General features: G+C 41.6%; 1 protein-coding gene across 8 annotated transcripts in view; it reads right to left on the bottom strand.

The window, feature by feature from the left end:
* The window catches only part of RAPGEF4 (Rap guanine nucleotide exchange factor 4), a 284964-nt gene that overhangs the window by 217522 nt on the left and 45160 nt on the right, over positions 1-22282 (bottom strand). For 7 of the 8 annotated variants that reach the window (XM_081814166.1, XM_081814167.1, XM_081814162.1 and 4 more), the window contains exons 2-3: positions 17263-17405; positions 14201-14289 (exon numbers count right to left, since the gene is read on the bottom strand). In XM_081814166.1, the coding sequence (XP_081670292.1) occupies positions 14201-14289; positions 17263-17405 (232 nt within the window). Of the gene's footprint in view, positions 1-14200; positions 14290-17262; positions 17406-22282 lie in introns of those variants that run through there. The other variant, XM_081814170.1, reaches the window with a different exon arrangement.

A 22282-nucleotide genomic window follows, 5' to 3' on the forward strand; every position in this document is an offset into this window, starting at 1 on the left:
ACTTCTTTTGCTCAACATAATGTCTGTAAGATTCATCCACATTGTCACACGGATCAGTAATTTTTTTCCTCTTACTGACAAGTAATTTTCCATTGCGTGAATATGCCACAATTTCCTCATCCGTTGTCCTACAGGTGAACATTTGGGTTGATCCTAGTTTAGGGATATTATGAATAAAGCTGCAAGCGGTAACCTTGTTCAAGTCTTTCTGTGGACAGGATTATCTTTTTATATGACTACTATCTGTTTTAAGAAAAAAAGGAGGGAATCTTTTGAAAACGAACAGAGTTTTTTAGTGAGAGGATGCAGTTATGATATTTCAGTAGGTAACTGGAATCGGGTTGCTGCCCCGTCAGCCTGTCTTGAAGAGATGAGGAAACTGAGGGCGGGGTGGTCGAGTCGCAGGGCCCTGGTCCACACACACAGTAAGGGATGCAGTCAGAGTCTAACCACGGCTCTCCGACTGCAGATTCCAAGCTTTTTGTATCGTGCTGCCTCCTGCAGCCACAACGGAGTCAGAACAGCTTCAGATGAGGTGCAGTGTGGCTAGTTCATAAAATGCTGTGAATCAATGATATAAACGTTTCTCAAGGTATACTAAAAAAAGTAATTTCCAATCTGCATGTGACATTGGTGATAATATTTGTATTTAATCCTAACTAGTTGCAAATAATGCAAATAGCTCCTCAAAATCACCTGGACATTAATTTTGCAGGGCATTATCAACTAACGGAGATACACGAGGGTAATCCTCCGAGTGAGAAAGCACAGTTTTCCTTTCATGCATCTAATAGACGATACGAGGCAAATGTTATTAAGATCAAGTTAGTGACTCCATAATCACATTACTAAGACAAATGCCCATAAGAATCCAGTTCCTTGAACCATAGCAAATTGTTTCTGCCCAGATATTACCATATAAAATTGTGTTCAGGAAAATAAAATCAATAATAACTCAGAAAAGGAAGAATGATTGGGGGGAAATGTAAGAATAGCCTGTTAATAAATTTTCCAGAGAGGCAGTTGCAAACAAATTCAGTCAGAAAAATATCCCCAGAACCAAAATATCAATATTCAGTGACTTAGTTACCTCTGAGTAATTTTAAAATTCTAGTAAAAGCACAAAAGGGATTATGATAAATCACAGATTTCCATAAATTCTCTAGACTATCAGGTTCCCTTGAGAGTCCCATTTGCCTACTTTCTCATCTGGACCCCTCAGAAAGGATTCTTTTGCCTATTGTATACTTCTCAGTGTAAAATTCTATTTTAAAACTTGACAGGGATGCACCATTAATATTAGTCCCGCCACCCTCCACGTGGCTTAAATATCTAAGGTTATCTGCAAAGCATAATGCAAAGGAACTAAGAAGATCTGTTATTTGTGAGCTGGTTATAGACTTTTTTGGATTGAACTATCTTCTCCTCTCTCACCTCCTATCCCTGACTACGTAGTTTGTCATCAAAAGGTATACAAAGAAAGACGTAGGCTGTGAAAGTCACATGAGCCCAGCTTCTTGCTAGTGAACAGCTCTTGTGATGGACAAAAAATGGAAAGTATTCTTGACTGTCCCCTGGAGAATTTAACATTCCCTGTGCCTTCCATAGCTAACATTAGTCCTGTTAGTACTGTTAGCACAAGTCACGGGTCAGGACCTCTGCAAGGGACAGTCCCAGCCTCGGCCCTTTGATCGAGCGCCTCGGCTCATTTCCAGTGTCCCTCACTCTCCCACTGAATGTGGGATCCATCCTTCCCACGTTTCCTCCTTCATACGTGATCTTCTTCAGTTTAAGAACACAGGGAGTCACAAAAACAAGACAGGATCTTGAAATTAGGACTGGAAAACCTCACCTGAAAGGAGTATTGCTTCTAAGTTCAAACTTAACTTTCAGCAGACTCAGTATTTTTAAGACAAATGCACTTAGAAAGCTGAATGGATTTGGGAAGTATGGATTGGGCACTGGGAAGAAGAAGGTCCTAAGAAGAACATTTTCACTCTAAAGATCAATCAGTACTTTTAGAGTCCATGGGTGCTATTTTCTGAATCCCAGACAGGGCATTACAATGTGCTAAGAAGAGAATTATCAAAAAGAGAAATTTACATTCCAGTGTTCTCTCATTTAGCAGAACCAAGATAGGTTGCTCAGCATGTACACTGAAAGGCAGGATGAATGTGAGTCCATGTGGTGGAAGCACTCTTACTTCAGTCCACACTAACATCTGACCAGATCCCTATGGTCAGAATTCCAAGCTGGAACCCCTGCACATAGGCTCAATGCATGCCTTTGCCTGGGGCTGAAAGTGTCCATTTCTGAATGTAATATTACTGTTTCTTTAAAGTTTACACATACTCTAGAGATCTGCTCATGTCTCCACACTTACTTAATAGAGACTACTCAGGCTGTTTTATTTCCTGCTCGTTCGCAGATGAAGGTGCAGAAAGGCCACCTGTGAGAAAATATTTACAGTGACACAGAGGCTGAAGACATATTTTATATTCCCTGCCCAGGGAATATAAAATATTAATAACAGCAAAGAAAGGTTCTACTTTGTGATAAGATGGCAATTTATTTTAAGGATTTGCAAACATGAAATGTAGATTTAAAACCTTGAATGTCTGCAACATAGGATGGTAGTTGTAGCAGATGTTGTTGGAGTCCTGCCAGACTCCCCCCACTCTTGACCTCACCTCACCCCCAGAGTCGTCATAGCTTTCTGGACAGTTGCCATATGCACATGCAGCTTCCTCTCTCAGGCATCTGCATTGCTCCACCTGAGGGCAGAGTGCTGGGCGGTCAAGGCCTGGAAGGGGCAACCTCCACCAAAGAGGCAGGAGAGTAGAAAGAAAAGTACGCCGGCTTCCTAACCCTCCACTAGTTTCTTAGACGGTTGCCTGAAAGAGTGAGCCCAGCTGAAACCTTCTCACCACACTTTTATTGGCTTTCCTTCCTCCTTGTCTCAGTGCCCACTCCCTTACAAGGCTTCCTGGGGGCATCTTCAAAAAACCCACTTGCAACTAAATCCTAGTCTCAGCTTCTAGGGAAACCCAAACCAAGAGAGTGGGTTAGCCAGACATGGCTGTGTGAGTCCTAGGTTACCCTGAGACCTCTGGGGAGGTGCTGGGCTGCACCAGCATTCTCAAAGGGACTTCTGTAAGAGGGACAGACCCTAGCTTATCACTTCCTGCTTTGCAGCAGACACATAGTAAGTGTAATATCCCTTGGGTGACACATGGAAAGACTTCCTTGTGTTAGTAAAGCATATTGGGTCTTGGAGGCCAATTCTACTCCATAAAGGGGTGAGGGTGCTCAAAAAAAGAGTGACCTGTGGCATGTCACTGACATGTCATCTGGTTTCTTCCTCCCACCTGATGCAACTCTCTCACCTGTCAGTCAACCTGATCACTCCTTCTCCTATCCTCTAGAACACTTAATCACCCACTTACCCTTAACAGTAAACATTCTACAGTGCGTCAGCATGCAAGTGGATCTCTCTGTGTGTGAGTGGAGTACCATGTGCCATGCACTGGGCCAGCTGTCTTGACTATGATGCCTTATTTATTCCTCAAAACAGTTAAATGAAATAATTTATTTAAACTGCTTCACACAGAGCCTGACTCAAAAGAAGTGCTTAATAAATTGTGGATATTCTTATCGATGGTAATATTAAAACAATCCTGCAACATCATTGCTATTTCATAGGTTGAGGAAAATCAGGCGCAGAGATGTTCAGGAACATGTCTGGGAGCATGGCTAGCAAGCAGAAGAGTTAAGACTAGAACTAGTCAGTTTAATCACCTCTCCATATACCTCTTCAATTATCATAGGAAATTGAAGTACTGCTTGCCCAGGTTCAATAGGAAAAATCAATTAAAGTAACAATTAAACAGAGGTTTTTTTTTCAATCAGCCAATCTATATATTTATTTATATATATTTATCTCTATATATTAAGTCCAAGTCTCCAGGAAAATAGAAAACAGCACTGCTCCCCCTCTAACCCTCCAATTCCAATACTGGGGTCTGCTTGACCCTCACCTAGTGGATCAAATCCAATGCAGGCTGGGGCACCAACCCTCTTTCTCATTAGAAGAAATGTAAACAATCATTAGTTTTTCCCACTCTGATCCTGTGCCCCAGTTCTAATAACAGAGTTCCTACCTCAGTTGGGGAAATGGAGTTTCTGTCTTTCTGCGACTCTCCCTTGGTCACCTGCCGGGTGTCTTAATTCTTTTCAACATGGCCAACTGCCTGGTTCTGACAGCCCTCCCTGGGCCCCAGTCCCTCTCCAGCACCCTTCTGCAGCCAGGCCTGTTCATTAGCACACCTGGCTGCCTGCTTCCATCACTGGGCCTGCTTCCTGAGTCCCTGCCCATCATGTGACCACTAGTTAGACCTACTCAGCCCATTACCCTACTAACCTGGGGGCCATGCTGCTCCAGTGTTCAGCCTCCTCCCATGTCCTGCCCAGCATGCCTGAACATGCCGTCGAGACAGCTCCTACCTCCACCATGAGTGGCGTCCAGTTTCCAGGCTCTCCTCCTCTACCCAGCTAAGCACCAACTGAAATCCTGGACACTCTCTTGGCACCGTATGTGTTTCACTGGGATAAGCTGGGTCTGGTTATCTCCATTCATAAAAGTTGGTGTCAAGTAAGTTAGCAAACATGTCAACAAAGCCGCCCTGATGGAAGGCAGGGGACACTGGGCAAAGGACACACACCTGGAAGCGCCCAGAGTCGGAACACTCCGTCCATGGAGGGGAAAATCCCCTGTAGGCAGTGTGGTGAGGAAAGCAGAGCCTTGTAGACCTACATTCACAACTCTTCTCTGCCAATTCCTAGTCTTGTAGCTTTGGGTAGAATGATCCCAGGAAGCTCCATATCCTCATTTATGAAATGGGTACAATCTTTCTTATAAGATTATTAGCAGGATTCAATATAAATAATATATAGAGTTATATATAATAATATATATATGTCTATATACTAATATATAGACAATATATATATGGTTCCTGGCACATAGTAGATGCTCCATACATAATGGAAAAGATTATTTCTGCCTTAGTCATATTGATATACATGTATAGGGTAACTACGTTTCTAAAAAGCAAATTATATTTTTCTATTATTCAAAGAACAGAGAATCTCTACATTCATTTTGTGTTAATCTTCAATTAACGATGGTTTTTCAACACTTAAATTCCAAGTTTCTCCGTCTCCCGGTCTGGATGTCAAGTGGTTTGAATGATCTGCAAAACACTTCAGCTCTCTGGGGGAGCTTGTATTCAAAGGAACCCTTCTGACGAATCCTGCTGTAAATCAAAGAATCCTTTTGTGCTGCTACTAATCACCCCTTAATTTGTCTGCTTTGTACATCTGAATTATGATATACTAGGTTTTCTTAAAGTAGGCGTTCTCATATGAAGCATTTTATTTGTTCGTTGCATTATAAACATAGCTACACTAAGAAAGTAGGAATGGTGTTAAGAAGGCCAATAGCTACGTATCACCGATAACTGAGGTAATAAACATGTGTCTTACAAATGTCTATACACATCCGCTGAAATCCAACTCACACGAGTTACAGACAATAGGACGAAATTTGAAATAACTAACAATCATCAAAACGGATGTAAGAATTCTCTGTGATAAGTACATCAAGATTTTTTTTTTTTAAAGATTTTATTTATTTATTTGAGAGAGAGAGAGAATGAGAGAGAGCGAGTACGAGAAGGGGGAGGGTCAGAGGGAGAAGCGGACTCTCTGCTGAGCAGGGAGCCCCATGTGGGACTCGATCCCAGGACTCCAGGATCATGACCTGAGCCGAAGGCAGTCACTTAACCAACTGAGCCACCCAGGCGCCCCAATCAAGATTTTTTCTTAACTGTCCTGTACCTTCAAGGGATATCAGATTTTTTAGTAAGCATATTTAAATCATTTCTATTAATGGCTCAAGAAAAATTAACTGTCTCATAGCATATCTACTGTTTTGACCACACGGTGGGTTTAATATCAAGGAACAAGTTGGTCCTTTAAGTGCGTAGACCCTGAAACATAAATTCTTACAAAGCACATATTTTGACGATTCTTATTTTAGGACTATAAGCAATACTTGCCAGTAAGTTTGGTAGTGCCTGGGTTTATTTCATGAGCTTGAATTCAGTACTGGAATTTATTGAGTGCTCCAAGTCCTTTTAAAAAATAAAAATGTAATGGTACCTAATCTCTGAATTTGTCAAGACATTTAAAATTGTATGAGCTGTCTGAAGAATTTATGGCCAAGTGCAGAGGCAAAATACTTCTAAGTCACATGTGTTCTTTCCTAACAGACAGCAAAGACAGGTTTGTCACTGTGACAGCACTTCGCTAGCATCGGAGTGTTAGACACAGCTCGATAAGATCATTCAAGCTGGCTGCAGGAAGTTGCGCTGAGAACAGGCTCGTATTAGCATTCTGATAACTGCATCAGAGAGGCTGGCCTCCCTGCAGCAGAGAGCCGGTCCTGCATCCACCCAAACAAAGAATTACATGGCAACAAAACTAACTACAGTGTGTGGGTGCCTCATGCAGGACGCTAGACAACTTCCTGATCGGTTCCTAACCAATAGCATAATCTGAGCAGACAAGTCACAGGAGATGCGAAACAACCACTATAGAGTTGGCAGCTTTCACGTTTCAGGGGCTCATTAAATGTGTTCAGAAAACGTTCCCCGGTGAGAGCAATGTTCTCTGAAAATAATGGGGTGAAATGAGAGTAAATGAGAGCATCAGACAGGCTAAGACAGAAAGACAGAGAAGGACAGAGAGAGCCACATGATAGAGAGACATGCCTGTCCTTCAAATTTCATAAACAAAAATCCAACACTTTACAAACATCTTTGATAGACAAAGAGAGCGTAAATAAAAGCACATTTTACTTTGGGGGAAGTACCAGTGAGAGAGTGTTTTCCAAAACTGGACTAAAAATTGCCAGAGAATGTCACAGAAACAGATGAGAGGGTGGATAACATACAAGTGCCTACAGCAGCCAGGACGGTCTGATCCCACAGAATGGCTGAACGATATTGACAGTTGAAGTCTGGCCATTCCAATACCGGGTACATTTCCTGCTTTCTCTATGCTAGCACTGCCCTCTTGTGATAAAAGGAGAGCATTGCAGGCATTGCAAAGTTGGAGGTCCACTCCAGCAACAAATTTTTCCTGGAATTAGTAAGAAAAAAGTACCAGAACCCCTGCTCTGTGGCAAGCTTTGCATTAAGTGGTTTATAGACTTTAACTCATTACGGTAGGAATTATTATCCCCAACTTATAGGTAATCTAACTTGCCTAGGTCACACAGCAATGAAGTAGCAGAGAGGATTTGAGAAGAGGTTTGATTTTAACCACTATGTTGCATTAGGTAAACACACTTTAAATAAGCATCTATTACAGAGAGGTAGAAGTTTTAATGAATTAATACACCATCTTATTCTCTGTTTCGTAGCATGGACTCCTAGTCACTAAGCAGCCATGAGAAATTCTCCTCTCACGTGACTGGAAAAATATACTTTTTGGGTGCAAAGATTAATTATTAAATCTAATATATTTCTAGGATTTAAATATTTACCCCCATGCCAAAAAAATTAAAAGCCATTCATTTATAAAATCTGCAGAGAAAAACAGGACGCTGTCTCTCTCTCTTTCTGAAATACACATACACACAGAGTTAAGTATGGTTGCCTATTTATTGCTTTTAAGTTTACTACTTACTGTGTATCACTTGTTCCAATGTTCACTTCTCACCCTGAATCCATTCAAATATTAATGAGATAAGAGTACACCCACAGCATTATTCATTCTAGTGGGAACGTAAAATCTCTAACTTTTAGGCCATTAAGTTAAATAGGTATCCAAGACAGGCAGGTTCTGGAGCACCAGAGTTCAGCTGTGGGCGTCTGAAGGCGTTTGTGTCCCAGTTAGGCTTAGGTAAGAGACTGAGTGTGGGGACAGGTATCAGTGGGAATGGGGAGGATTAGTCCTTGATAGGATTTGTGTTGCTAAGTGGAAATCTACATGAGCATGTGAGCCAGTTGGGATACCGTGGGCTGGTGGCGAGGTCTGTCGGCAGGTCCCCTTGCTGAGCACTCTGAATTTCAAGGGGTAAGACAAAGAATGGCCAAGGCAGAAAAAGTACCCGGAAAGTTGGAAGAAGTGCTTCTGACAATTACACATGGACATGGGGTACAAGTGTTTGGGAAGTAGGTTTTGTTTATGGAGTAGTGGAAGCAATATAATTTATAGGAAGATATTTCCAAGGACAGCAGTCTCTAAAAGTTCATCAAAATAACAGGAACAGAACAGTCTGTGTTTTTCCCAGAATTCTCAGCACAAACACAGTTTCAGGGCCACAGCAAAAGAAATGAAAGCAATGTAGCACCAGCTCCTCAAGGAAGGTCTCTGAGAGGTAGGGCCCATTATCTCTTTCTTCATCCAGAGACTTTTGTCTCTCCCCTCCAGTCCACGCTTGAAGCCCAGACTGGGGGGGGATTCACCTGGAGGGAAAGTAGGGAGGCAGGACAGTGTTGGCTTGGGGCTCTGGCGGGAAAGGCGTGTGTGAGAGAGAGAGAAGTTGGTTCCAACCAGCACTCAGTAGGATTTGATACCACTATCTGATATGTCCTGAGTCAGGAGCAGACCCACAGGGTGAGACAGAGTCTGTCTGCTAGGTCATGCCTCCCCAGCTGGCAGACTTGTGGTCTCTAAACTCACTGGGTGGGCCAGCTCCAAGCAAAACTGGGAGGTGAGCCATCCTCGCTCCCCAGAGTCCAACGGCTTTTTGTCTCTATCGTCCCCTCCCAGGAAAGGGCCTGAAGTTTACAGTACCATTTATATTTTAATACTTTTCCCAAATGTGGAATCAACAGCTTTCTTTGTCAGAATCTTAGGCACCAGTGATCCAAGGGGGGCAAAGAAGGATCTATATACCACCACCACCCACAGACACTAGAGGCTCTCAGGAGCAAGTGCCCTCTGAAGACCCCTTACAGACACCCAGGCAAATGGCCGCACATGCTGGCTAAAGGTAAGGATGGCAAGAGCAGGCCATGGATTGGGTAAGGAAGGCATGGTGATCTCCAGCTCTGTGGGTCACCACTATGTCATCCTGAGCAGACCACTCATTCACCTGGGGCTTGAGCAAGATACAACACAGTTGGGTCTGCCTACTAGGGTGGCTCAAACAAAACAATGTAAAGTGAAATGCTTTCTAAATGCTGAGAGTTACTACCACTATGCTTCTAGCATGTCACCAATGAGAAGTAAGTATGACCCTCAACATACAGTCCAAAGAATTCAAGAAGAATCTGGCAAACCAATCATAAAGAAGGCAAGAAGCTGTGTTTTTTTAACCTAGTGAGCAAAAAAGTATAAGGGAATGATGGAAAAGGAGAAAAAGTAGTATTATATTAAAGCAGGCAGAAAGGTAATATAAATTTATGGGCCAAATAAAGTATTTGTGCTCTTTGTATTCTTCAAATTTATGTGTAGTTTTATCTTCCTATCGCCATATAAAAGAAATAGGGTGATTTTGTTCAGAAAAAAAATTCCATCAAATCAATAATGCCTAATAAATGTATGACATAAAAATACTATATCAGAATCTGTGAAGGGTTTTCTTTCTTATTGCTCCTTATTTCAATTACTGGCATCACCACCTACCTCTTCCTCTGAGTCAGGATCCCCACTTCCCCTCAGCCCCCATACATCCCATCAACACAAACTCCAATCCTGTCACCTCCACCTTGTACATAGGGCCTTAATCTCCCTCCCATAGCATCCATACGTATCCATCCCACCCTCAAACCCAGAAACCTTTTTGAAGAGATGGGCCATGCTAACTGATGATCTAAAAGGTGGTGTAAAGAGGGCCCCGCATCCCAGCAGAGCTTGTCTAAGGTGGAGCAAACTCCTGCAAGATGGGCTTGGAGGTAAGACGTGTGGAGCTCTGAGCTGGAATTGGGCAGGTAGTTTCGGGAGCTATAGGGGAAAAGCTTCTCCCCACATTCATTATTACTTCTGGTTGGCACCTGTACAACCGTAATAGTCAAGAACTTGAGCCCCAGAACCACAAAGAACTCCTCTGATACCTAATGGCTGTGTGATCTTTATTTAGCATCTACCTGTAAAATGACACTAATAATAGCACTAATCGAGGAAGGGCCCTGTAGTTGAGTAGCCAATGAAATAATGCATGAAAAGTGCTTTTCACACAGCTACCTGTAGTGGGCGCTCCATTACCATGATCTATGTCTGCTCTTATTTCCACCGTTCCCGCTCAACTAACACCCCACTGAGGGTGGTAGAGGGTATCTCTGAAACTCAGAGATAAGTTTGGGAATTTATCACTACCATCTCTGACTTCTGACTCTCAGATGAGAAGAAAGGCACACAGGTCAGGGAGAGACTTGAATGAAAATGGAGGGGCAGGCTAGCAACAGCCCTACTCACTTAAAGATTTCACTCTTCTGTGCTGTTACCTCTTTTCTCTTTCCTTAATTCGCTCTTAGTCTCTTTTAACTTTTCTTCTTTTTCTTTTCCTGCCCTGCTTACCGTTTTTCCTGTGTGAACAACAGGAAGAACATGAAATTTGGAGTATGTCAGACCTGAATTTAAGTCTTCATTTGGCCACGTACATTTGTGTGGCCCGGGGAAAGTTACACCTAATGTCGCTGAGCCTTGTTTTCAAGCCCAGTTGTGAAATAGGGCATGAATGCCTAAAGATGATGCACACAGAATCCCTAGCAAGTAAGCTACAATGAAAGCACTTAGCAAAGTTGCTGCCGGTCTCTAGGGGTAGCAATTGTAGGCCTTCCCTTGCTTCTCTTCCCATGGCCCAAGCTCATTTCAGTCCCCATTGGGGTAGCTGATGGTTAATTTTATGTCAGCTTGGCTTAACCAGGATAACCAGTTGCTTAGTCAAACATTAGCCTACATTTTGTTGTAATCTAAAGATACTGTTTAACATTTACAATCAGGAGACTTTAAGCAAAGCAGATTATCCTCCATAATGTGGGTCGGTTTCATCCAATCAAAGGACTTACTTAAGAGCAAACATGTTTCCCTTGAGGTTTCCCAAAGAAGATGGAATTCTGCTTCCAGATTGCAACACAGGAATTTTGCCTGGGTTTCCAGCTTTCAGACTCAAGACTGCAGCATCAAGTTTTGCCTGATCTTCACCCTGCACCATATGGATTTCAAACTTACCAGCCCCCATAATCACATAAGTCAATTCCTTAAAATATCTATCTATCAAAAAAAAAAAAAATATCTATCTATCTATCTATCTATCTATCTATCTATCTATCTATCTATCTATGTATCACCTATCCATCCATCTTCTATTTGTTCTATTTCTCTGGAGAACTCTTAGAGACAGTACTATTCTGATTGGCTAACTCATCACCCTGATTTGGCCACGTCACTAGTGGGCAGAGATCCAGAGCCCATTACAAGGCCAGCACAGGTGGAAATGGCTTTTTTGTTTCTCCCTGTCAAACAGCTTGCCACGGGAGGAGATTCAGCCATCTTGCTCATTCTCTTTAGCTTCTTCCTCCCAGGGGGTGGCAACCATGTTCTGCAGGTGACCGTCTGAGCTGGCTGGACGGCTGGGCCCTCTGTGTTTCTCAGACTCCTCTCTGGAGGGTTGGAAGATATAGAAGTCAATGAGCTTTCTCATCTATATAGCTTAGTGATGTAAATCAGTCCAGAAAACCCTGGTTGGACAATGTGGGGTGATGTACACAGAGGAGGCAGTAAGCCAGCTTTGATATAAAGCTAAAATTCCTAACAACTTAAGACAAGACCAAGCTCAGCTTAGGAAAGTTCTTGGCATGGGTTTGAGGTCAAAACTACAGCTGAAGTTAAAGGTTTGTTAAGATTTTAAAAACCCCACAGCTAATAACAAAGTGTTACTCAGCTATTCTCTGCTTGGACCCCGTGGTGAGAGAGAATTGGTCCAGGGCTATATTCCAGGAGCCCCTGGCCAAATCCTATTTTAATACCATCAAAATCTCAGGCCAGCTTTGAACATTTGATGTCTCAGCACATCCATGCTGATGTTATTTACCATCCCTTAGGTACATCTGCTCTGTCTTTCTTCTTCTTCTCTTTCCTCCCTGTGTTTTCCTTCCCTTCTCCCTTTTCTCCCCTTTAATTCTCATCTTCCTCCCCTTTCCTCTCTTTCCTCACCTTCTTTTTTCAGTTCCTCCCCTCTCTCCATCATCACTCATTCAGGACCACCCAGAGGAGTGAGAAGAACCATCCTCTACTAGGTCCTGTCCCCTCCACACCTCCACACAGGTGAGACCTGGCTACAGTGAGCATCAGGAACAGCTCTGAGCAAGGAGCCCAAGGGTCCCCACCAGGACAGCAGTCTGCAGGTGGAAGGTGTGTGCAAAGAGACATGGTGAAATCTGAAAAGATGACAAATAGCAGAGAGAGGGAAGGTGCGGGAGTCACCACATTTCTTTTGAGTCAAAAGCACAGAGTAGTGCCTGAGAGGCTATGTTCAGGTGACTGACTTCTTGGGTTTGAATCTTGATTCCCCTAATTTCTAGGTTGTTATTTGGGGCAAGTTATTTAACCAGTCAGGGCCTTACTTCCTTACCCATAAAACAAGAACAGTAATATGACCTACCCTATAGGGTTGTTGTGAGGAATAAAGGAGTAAATAAATACCTTTTAGGTGCTTAGAACACCGCCCAGCACATGGCAGATACCCAAGAAATGCTAGCTTGTTCTCAGTTCCACTGAGAAACTAAGGCAGCTTACAAGAATAAAAAACTCACTTCTTACCTCAGCCCTCTGAACTCCAGGAGAAAACTGGCTCTGTGAGAGAGAAGAAGAGGGGTCGTCCCAACAATCTTGAAAGGCACAGATCCCAGGCAGTTTTTAATGTGACTTTCTATGCAGTGATCCACAGAAAAAGTATCTAAGTTACTTGGACTTGGGCACTGGCCTGAGACTGTAACCATCCATAACAATGGGAGTAACATTGGCAACTATATTCCAAATTCCAAATGCCCACTTTACCAACAATCTTTAGGATACTTTTCCATTTTTAGACGGTTGGCTTCCCATAGCTTCAATATGCACACATGTTCCTACAAAATTTAAATCTCAAATTTAGGGCATTATAAATGTTTCTCACATTTGAAGTGTGTTACATATGAAGAAGGCTCAGAACCACTGCCTTAAACATGGTATTTGGCTGCAGGGTATTTGTCCCTTTAACTGATTTATAAATTTTTCTTGATAATTCTTTCTGATGTTACAATTAGCCAATTCCATTCCTGCAGTTTTTATATGAATCCTGAATATGCAGATAGAAAGCTTGCACCATTTTCATACTGAGCTTGAAGGTGGCTTTTAGGGGCTGTCCTTTTGAGATTCAAGGTTTTTGGCTCCAAACATTTGGGCCCCATGGAATAAGGATGAGCAAGGTTCACTGCAGATATGAGTCTGGGTCCAATTTTAAATAGTCACAAATATTGTGGGGGGGGGAAGGAGAAAGGAGACAAAATGAGTTTTATCTACTAGGATGCTAAGCTCCTCAGAGGTCACTAATGAAGATCAAGCAAGCAAGTTCCACACTTTAGAAAGAAAAGATATTATTGGCCCTTCCACATTTGATAAGATGAGGCAGAGAAACAGTGAGAGAGCATGATTTATAGGGAGAGTGCATCAACCACACTTCCCCTGCATCACTACAGTGCCTACAAGGCTGACGAGGGGACCACTTCGACAACAAAGAAAAGTCAGGATACCAGATGGAGGAAGGATCTGAGGACAAACCTAGAAAAACTTCTCTGTCCCCTTTGCTCGCATTTCAATTTATGCAACAGCAATTTATCACATTGCAATTGAATCGTTTGCATTTCCCAATAGATAGCAAGCTCCTGGAAGGCAGGCATCATGTTCTTGCCCTTCATGTTTCAACACCTGTCACCATTCTCAAACCATGGGAGACATGCAGTATGTATGTTTGTTGAGTAACTTAATAAAAGAATTCAACAAACACTTGTCTAACTCCTTCCTATGGAAAGAGGAGAGGAGTTTGAAAATGTAATTTTGATGGCATAAAAGATACAGACCTAATATGTCTGTAAAAATAATAATTATAAATCCTACTTAAAAAAAAAAAAAGAATATGTTATCTTACCTGGTGACTGCTGGTCTCAGACACTTTAACATCCAAAGACCCTGCCAGGACAGCATACCAGTTTGTTCCAATATCACCCTGGCGAAATACTGAAAAAGAAACAGTAAGGTAAATACACCGAATATAAGTTGGTTTTACCGTACGACCACTGGTCATTATAAGCATGACCTGGATCTAGCAAAGCTCTCCACCTTTCCTCTATCTGTTTCCATAAAAGCATGACATATTGCTCTTTTCCCCTCTGTCAACAAAGCTATATCCTATTTATTCTATGAAGTGGAACTCTATTAAAGGGAACTCTTTTATATTTATAGAGTAGTAATAAGGGATGATAACCCTAAATGCTATAAGATACTTTGAATTTAAGAAGAATTCACTGATGTTTTATGTAATTTATCTTAAATATATTTCATAGTATTGTGATTCTTAGAAAGTAATTACTCTAGATGGGGTACATACTAACAAGGTTATTTGATTCAACAAAATACTAGTCTTCCACCCCAATTTCCTAAATCTACTTATATTAAAAGCAATGTATTTTTAGAATAGAATGTCCCCTTTTAAGCTCATCAATAAATGAGTAAGAAAAATAAAATCTGTTTTAAAAATTTTAACCAGTATTATCACTGTCCTTTTTCTTATTTGTTTTATAAATTCATTGCTTTTAGGCCTTAAGAGTTAACTACTCTTTGGAAATGACTCTCATCAGAAATTTCTGAACCTGATTTTGCTTCACTTTGGTAATCTCAGAGAGAAAACATTTAGGTATTTAGAGAGAACCTTAGTTCTCATATCATGTTAAGACCAGTACTTTGGAAAATCATTCTGAAACACTGGCTCAAAACTCTCATACAAATCTGACTATCCTTTTAAATATCTTGGCTAAATAAATAGATTGAATGACCTAATATTTTAAAATTCTTTTCACAATTAGAGTCAGAGATCAAGAGACTCAATATAAAATCACATGACAACCCAGTGAAACAGTTGAATTCTGGCAGGGTTAGTGCTCCCTGCCTATAAGAGCAAGCTTCTAGGAGCACAATAATGATGACAAGCTGCTCTAAACTCCCCAGGACATGCCGTGAAAAGGCAAGAAGAACAATGGCATCCCACACAGGTGCAGTAATAAGCTTAAGATGAGAGACTGATGAGTTTATAGCCGGCCTCTCCAGTAACTCTGCTATTCCTAGCCTTTGTAAGTGACTTAGTTTAGAGTTAGGGTTTTGCCTTTCATGAACTTCTTGGCCCGAAAAGACATCATCACCTGCCAATCAATTTTACATTACAAAATGAATCATGGAAGATTCATATTGAAAATGGCCTTAAGAAACAGAAAATAAGAGTCTCATCCACAAAAGAATGAAGTTTCTGATGTCAGTAAGAAAAAAATATATATTGGTTTGAAAACAATATGTATGGATGACTTTTAAATATAAGTATGACTATGTGTGTACACATGTAGGAATGTAGGAAGACATCTTGAAGGATATAAAGTGTTAATAGCAATTTCTGCATTTGGGGATAGTACATGATTTTTCTCTTGCTTGTCTTCCAAATTTTCTACAATTATATTTGACAGACCCTGTTGGTCTCCCACTCAGAATCATACACCCTCCTCCTCTTACCTAAGTTAACATAGATTTTATCAAGTTTCCACCCTCCTCCACAGGACTAAGAGCTCAGAGCATAGAGTTTCTTCCCTAGCTCCAGTGGAGTAATCATGATTGGTCCAAATCAATCATGGTGATCCCATTATCTTTGGCAGTGACTGGTTTAGATGCAGGTATGTGATGCAATTCTGGCTAATGAAATAGGAAGTCTGCTGGGGGACTTCTGAAAATATACACAAGATGAAATAGTCCTTCAGCAGGGTATCTTTGTATTGTCATGTGATGGGGCTCAGGGCAGGTTACCGCAAAATATGCCGAAGTGGTGTATTGATTATTTTGAATCAAAGTTACTTGAGAAACAGCCAGTGCAAGGACACTCTGACCCTCCTCTCTGTCCCCTGGAGAGCAGGAAGTAAGTCTCCCATGTGAAAGGAACCCTTCCTGCACCAAGATGTAGACATCATTATCACCAGACAGAGAATTCAAGGCCAAGAAGCTATATAAACAAACTCTGCTTAGTTTCTTCACTAATTAGTACCCAAGTTTAAGTTTCTTTGTCTTGTTGGTTTTCCACAAACTTATCGTTTCTTTATCTAAAAAGCATATAAACAGCCTGCTTCTTAGGTCCCATACCTATGAGATGACCATATGTATGAATAATGTATAAAATTTAATTTGATTTTTTTTTCTCCCATTAGTTTGTCTTATGTCAGTTTATTAGCCCAGCCAAAAGAACTAGGAGGGGTAGGGGGAAATTTTCCCCTCCTAACACATGTAATGCCTCTAATTGCTATAGCTGTCTTAGAATCACTTGGGTCAAGTCTGACAACAAAAGCCAACACCTGAGGATGCACAGCAAAACATATACAAAAACAAAATGGGAGAGACATGTGACCTTAGTAATGTCTTCAAGTCACTTAATTAACCAACTCTGAAGCCATCCTATCTCAAGACTTCTTGAATATGAGTAATTGATTTTTTCCCTCCTTATAGGAGTAATTGATATTCAAGCCAGTTGGGTGGGAGCTTTCTGTTATTGTATCATAAAAGTGTCCCAACAGATGGAAAAGCATTATTTTTTAATGAAAAAAAAACTTTAATGCAGTTGCCACCCTCTTGTTTTCTTTCCGTGCCCATTATTCACACCTGAAATAGATGATATCACTCAGGTTGATTCAAAACATTTCTATTAACATTCATTAAGAGTCCTTTTATCTTTATTTAATATCCTACTGACTCACATATTTCTTGGGGTAAAGAAAATATTTGAGTTTCTAAGGATTTAGCTGAATATATGAATCAGTACATCCTTCCAGTTCCATCTTCCAGGCTACCCTGGAAGAACATTTACATGCTGTGAACAAAGTCAAAGAAATCTATCTCCATGGGATAACTACAAATGATCACAAACCATACACGAAAATACACCACTGGAGTTACATTTCTTACATGTTATTCCTTTTTCCAGATTCTCGTAATAACCACATAAACAAATCTGATGAAGGAGATTTGGGTGAAATTTCTCAAAAGCTTTAACTTCTTTCAGCCTTGTGAATATTATATCCACATCTTCACTGGATCGTTCCAATGGTCTATAAAGGGGAGAAAAGGCACAAAAAGCTGTATCAATAAGGATTTACTTCAGTCAACATGCATTATGTTAATTACATTCAAATTTATGCAACCATCCCAATTGCAAGTATTTCATTGCAAACATTTATACACCTATCCCCATCACAGGTATTTCCAGGCTTTTGTCAACCATTCAGCTTAAGTCACAACTATTGCAGGTGGTGCAATACTCTGATTTATAGTAAGGAATGCATATTTGGTCTCTATCCACTGTGGATAGACACACAGCTCCTAAAACTCTTGTGATTTCCTATATAAAAGCCATAGGGGCATCTTTTGTTACAAAAGTTGATCTTCTGTCCTTAGTTCCTGAAGTATTTCAGAGACATAAAGGTAAAGTGGGTGTCTTGCTATTCATAACAAGACCCTCTCTTTACAACTGCATTTATGTTACTAAGGTAACTTTTGGAAAACCTTTAGTAACCTAAGGAGGGAGGCTTGTTGCCAAGGGAACCAACCATGTGATTAGAGGGTTGGAACTTTCAGCTCCACTTCCTAACCTCGGGGAGAAGTCTGGAGATTGAGTCAATCAGTGAAGGCCCATGATTTAATCAATCATGCCTACATAGTGAAGCCTCCATAAAAATTCCTGAACTATGGGATTCAGAGAACTTCCAGGTTGGTGAACATGTGAAGATTTGGGGCATGGCATGCTCAGAAAGAGCATGGAAGCTTCTGTACTCCATCCCATACCTTGCCCTATGCATCTCTTCTGTCTGGCTGTTCCTAAATTATATCCTTTTATATTAAAAAAAAAAAAAGCAATCTAGTAAGTAAACTGTTCTCCTAGTTTCTGGTGAGCCACTCTAGCAAATTAATCAAATCTGAGGAGGAGGTGGTAGGAACCTCTTCGATTTATAGCCCATCAGAAGCACAGTGACAATCTGAACTTGTGATTGGCATCTGAGGCATGTACAATGGGGCAGTTTCGTGGGACCGAGCCCATAACCTGTGGGATTGGATGCTATCTCTAGGTAGACAGTGTCAGAATTGAATTGAATTGAGTTGAACTGTAGGAGATCCAGCCAGTGTCTCAAAATTGCTTGGTGTGGAAAACCCACAGGTCAGTGTCAGAGTGTTGGGTTACCACAGTAGTGGAGAGAGTGAAGGAAACACAGGAGGAGTGTTTCCTTTGCAGACGGCTAAAGCAGGAATCAGCGTCCAAGTCTTGGCCTGAAGTGGCCAATCAGATAAATCAAGTGGGTAAAAAGAGCAAAATATAAGGGGGAAAAAAAATCTCTCCTACATGAAAACAATGGTGAAATCACAAAGATGAATGAGAACTGATACTGAGCCTCAATGTGGGCAATACTAGAGGGAATGGTGGAGAGCAGAGTTAACTGCAAAGATGGGACTGTCTAAAAGGAGCAGGCCTTCTTTGGCTGTTATCCTTATTACTGGTTTTTTCTGTGGAAACATGGGCCCAGATGTTGTCATATCTTTCAATTGTTCAAGGAAAGATATCTAGATATTTTGTTCACATTCCTTAAACATTGTGTAGTTCACACAAATAACATCTATGGACTAGGTCCAACTTGTTGCCCACCATTTTGTATTCTCTGGATTAAGATGACAAACAAATATGGGACGGTTTTGCAGATTATATAACTGTTTCCTCTCTTTCCTTTGCTCAGTTTTCTAAGTCTATTCCTTCAATATGTTTTGCAGGATCATATGATGTTCCTTGATAGATATTTCACATTACACAGAAACTATCCAGCCTCATGTGTGCTCCCGAGGCTTCTGGGATCAGAAGAAATGAGCTGGTCAAAGACTTGACTGAGACAGTAATTCTCACTAAATATCCATGTGCTTCCCTAAATTTACCATCTTCCCTTGCAGTTATGTTGGAGCCATGCTGTGGCTAGTGGGCCATGAACAAAACTAGCATGTATCACTTCTGAAATGAGACTGTTAAAAGCCATGGGATGTCTTCTGTCTCTCTTTTCCTTAGCCACAACTTTGCAGTGTTATGGGTTGAATTGTGTCCCTCTCATAAAATATGTTGAAGTCCTAACATCTGATACCTGTGAATGTGACCTTATTTGGAAATAAGATCTTTGCAGATATAATCAACTTAATATGAGGTCATGCTGATTAGGGTGGGCCATAATCTAAGGACTGGTGTTCTTATAAAAAGAAGGAAATTGAGACACAGAGACACGGGGAAGATGGCTATGTGAAGGTAGAGGCAGAGATTGAAATGATGGATCTACAAGCCAAGGGACCCCAAGGACTGATGGAAACTACCAGAAGTTAGAAAGAAGCAAGGAAGGGTCCTCCTCTAGAGCCTTCAGAACATGGCCCTGCTGACACCTTGATTTTGGACTTCCGGTCTCCACAACTGTGAGAGAATGTATTTCTATTTTTTAAACCCACCTAGCTTATGGTATCTTGTTTGAGAGTCCTAGGAAATTAATTCAGAAGACATGTGTTTTAGATGCTATAGCCACAAGATGGAGACTGTGCAAGTGACAAATAAAACTCCATTGTGTGAAGTTACTGAGATTTGGTGTGTGTGTTTAGGGTTGGGGGATTGTTACCACCCCATCATTTAGCATCACCTAGACTAACACAGAGGTCAGGACTGGATGTGCCAGAGTCCCAAGAAACTTGGGACATTGTAGGAGGAAGATAGATCCCACCATGAGAGATGACCACTTCTGGAGGACAGGAGCAGATGACCTGTCACTAAGGGGAAGACCTAAACTCATGAAAGCTTACTTAAGAGGCTTTTCACCTATCCCCATGACATTTTCAGGCCCAAGATAATTAGACTCAAAGAGTATGCCTACAACCAACCTCCCAATAACCTCTACTGAAAGGACTTGGACCCCGTTTCCCAGGGAGGAGGAGGGGAAATCCTGATGCATTAGTGTCCAGTTTATGAGATAACCAAGTTCCCAAAGTAAAAGTTCCTTCACCAGGGAAGGTATAGCACATCAGGACCAGTGCCTCCTTCTACCTATTGGCTCTTTGTGAGGGCTTTATCAACTCCCTACCAGAAGGTATGTTCCCAAAGTGAAGGGGCTTTGAAACAGTGGCTACAACTTCAGCAGTTAATCAAGGGGTACAAACGACTTTCAGCAAGTATCCTTGTGTGCCCAATGAGAATGCATGTCACAGGCAGTGAGGGCAACCGGCAGAGGTGCCCCCTGGTGAGGAGTCATGCCAGCGGGGCACACCTGGTGGGAAGCAGTGTTGGCACCAGCAGGAAGTCACACTCAGCCCAGCAAGCAGCGTGTGAACTCCACGGGCTGCTGTCACAGCAGTGCTGGCACTAGCCTGCAGGCCCAAAGCAATGACAGCATTCAAATGGCCACGGGAGGAATCACAAGAACCACATGAGCTGGAAACTGACGGGGCATTGATATGGTAGATTCTACTTAGTTACAGAGGAAAAAAGGTAAGTGGAGATTAGAATCCACCTTCCGTCAAGAAGAAAAGCAGCATCCCATTTTGTGCACTCTCCCTGGCGTGTGTCCCATCTCAGGAAGGCAGACCAGGACAGCTTAAACACATTTTTGGGCCAACACCCTCCAGAAGAAATAGAAAGCAGCAGAAGAAAAACTTAGGTACTTCCATACAGTCCAAAACAAGCACAAAAGAACTTCAAGATTTGTAACCAGATTTTGTAAGGCCAAGTGACCAAAGACACTTGAAAAGACAAAGTTAATTTGAGATAACCAGGACAACTTTGAAACCTCTCTTCCTGATATTTTCTTTAGGCATCCCCAAATTAGGTCCTATTAATGTTGCCCACAGAAACAATGAAAAGCAATGTTTTATCTGTCATTGTTTTTACTGGGTACTTCCTGGAATGTGGAAAACTGCATTCAGCTATGAACTAACATCTTTACTATCCCACCTCTGTAATCTACCACTGGTGGGAGTCCTTCTGTTGTCCCTCTTCTCTTGTGAATCCACAATTTCCTAACGCCGCATGGATTCTCATCTCTGTGGAGGTCATGCCTACAACAAGTCCTTGGTGTGTGATGATGTTCTAGGGTGACCTCAAACTAACTCTTCTCTCCTACATTTGCTACTGCACCTGCACTCCTATTTGCATGCATGGAGCAGCCTCATCCTCACCTTCACCATACCCAGGTAATTCTACCTACTCAATGCCTCTCAAATCCATCCCCTCCTCTCAGCCTCTCCTGCCACTGCCTCAGTTGAGTGTGAATGAAGAGCACATGAAGCTTGTGTTGGGACATGAAGCTAAACAGCATGGCAGCCCTTCCTAGGAGGATGGAGAGCTTGGTTCCATTCTAGTAGCCAGCACAAGTATTTTAAGAAGGGTAGTGGCAGGGTTGGATGTGCATTTGAAAAGATCACCTTGGCAAGTCAAGGCAGATGTGAGGGAGTAAAGACCAGCAGGTAAGAGACCAGTTAGGAAGCTCTTACAGTGTTTCAAAATGATGATGTGGGCTTCTCTAATTATAACTCACTCTAGGATCCTTTCCATTCCCTTAATAACTATGTACAGCTAGTCCCCCAAGTAGAAATAAGTAAAAGCTCCAAGTTCAAAAGAAGTTCTTTTCCTTAGCCTGGCATGTGACACCCAGGGCTCATTTTTTTAAAATCTTGAAAGAAAGAAAGGAGAGAGCGAGAGAGAGAAAGAAAGAAAGAAAGAAAGAGAAAGAAAGAAAAAGAAAGAAAGATCCTCACTTTTAAAACACGCTCTTACAAAAGAAGACACTGTGGTAGGCAGGAATGTAGGGTGACCCCCAATGACCCACATCCTTGTACAATCCCCCCTGAGTACGGGCAGGAGCTGTAATTTGCTTTTGGTCAATAGAGCATGGCAAAAGTGTAAAGCTATCACTCCCATGAT

This window comes from Leptonychotes weddellii, chromosome 3 (assembly GCF_054177405.1).
Source record: "Leptonychotes weddellii isolate Sample4059 chromosome 3, ASM5417740v2, whole genome shotgun sequence".
In the NCBI taxonomy this organism is placed as follows: Eukaryota; Metazoa; Chordata; class Mammalia; order Carnivora; family Phocidae; genus Leptonychotes; species Leptonychotes weddellii.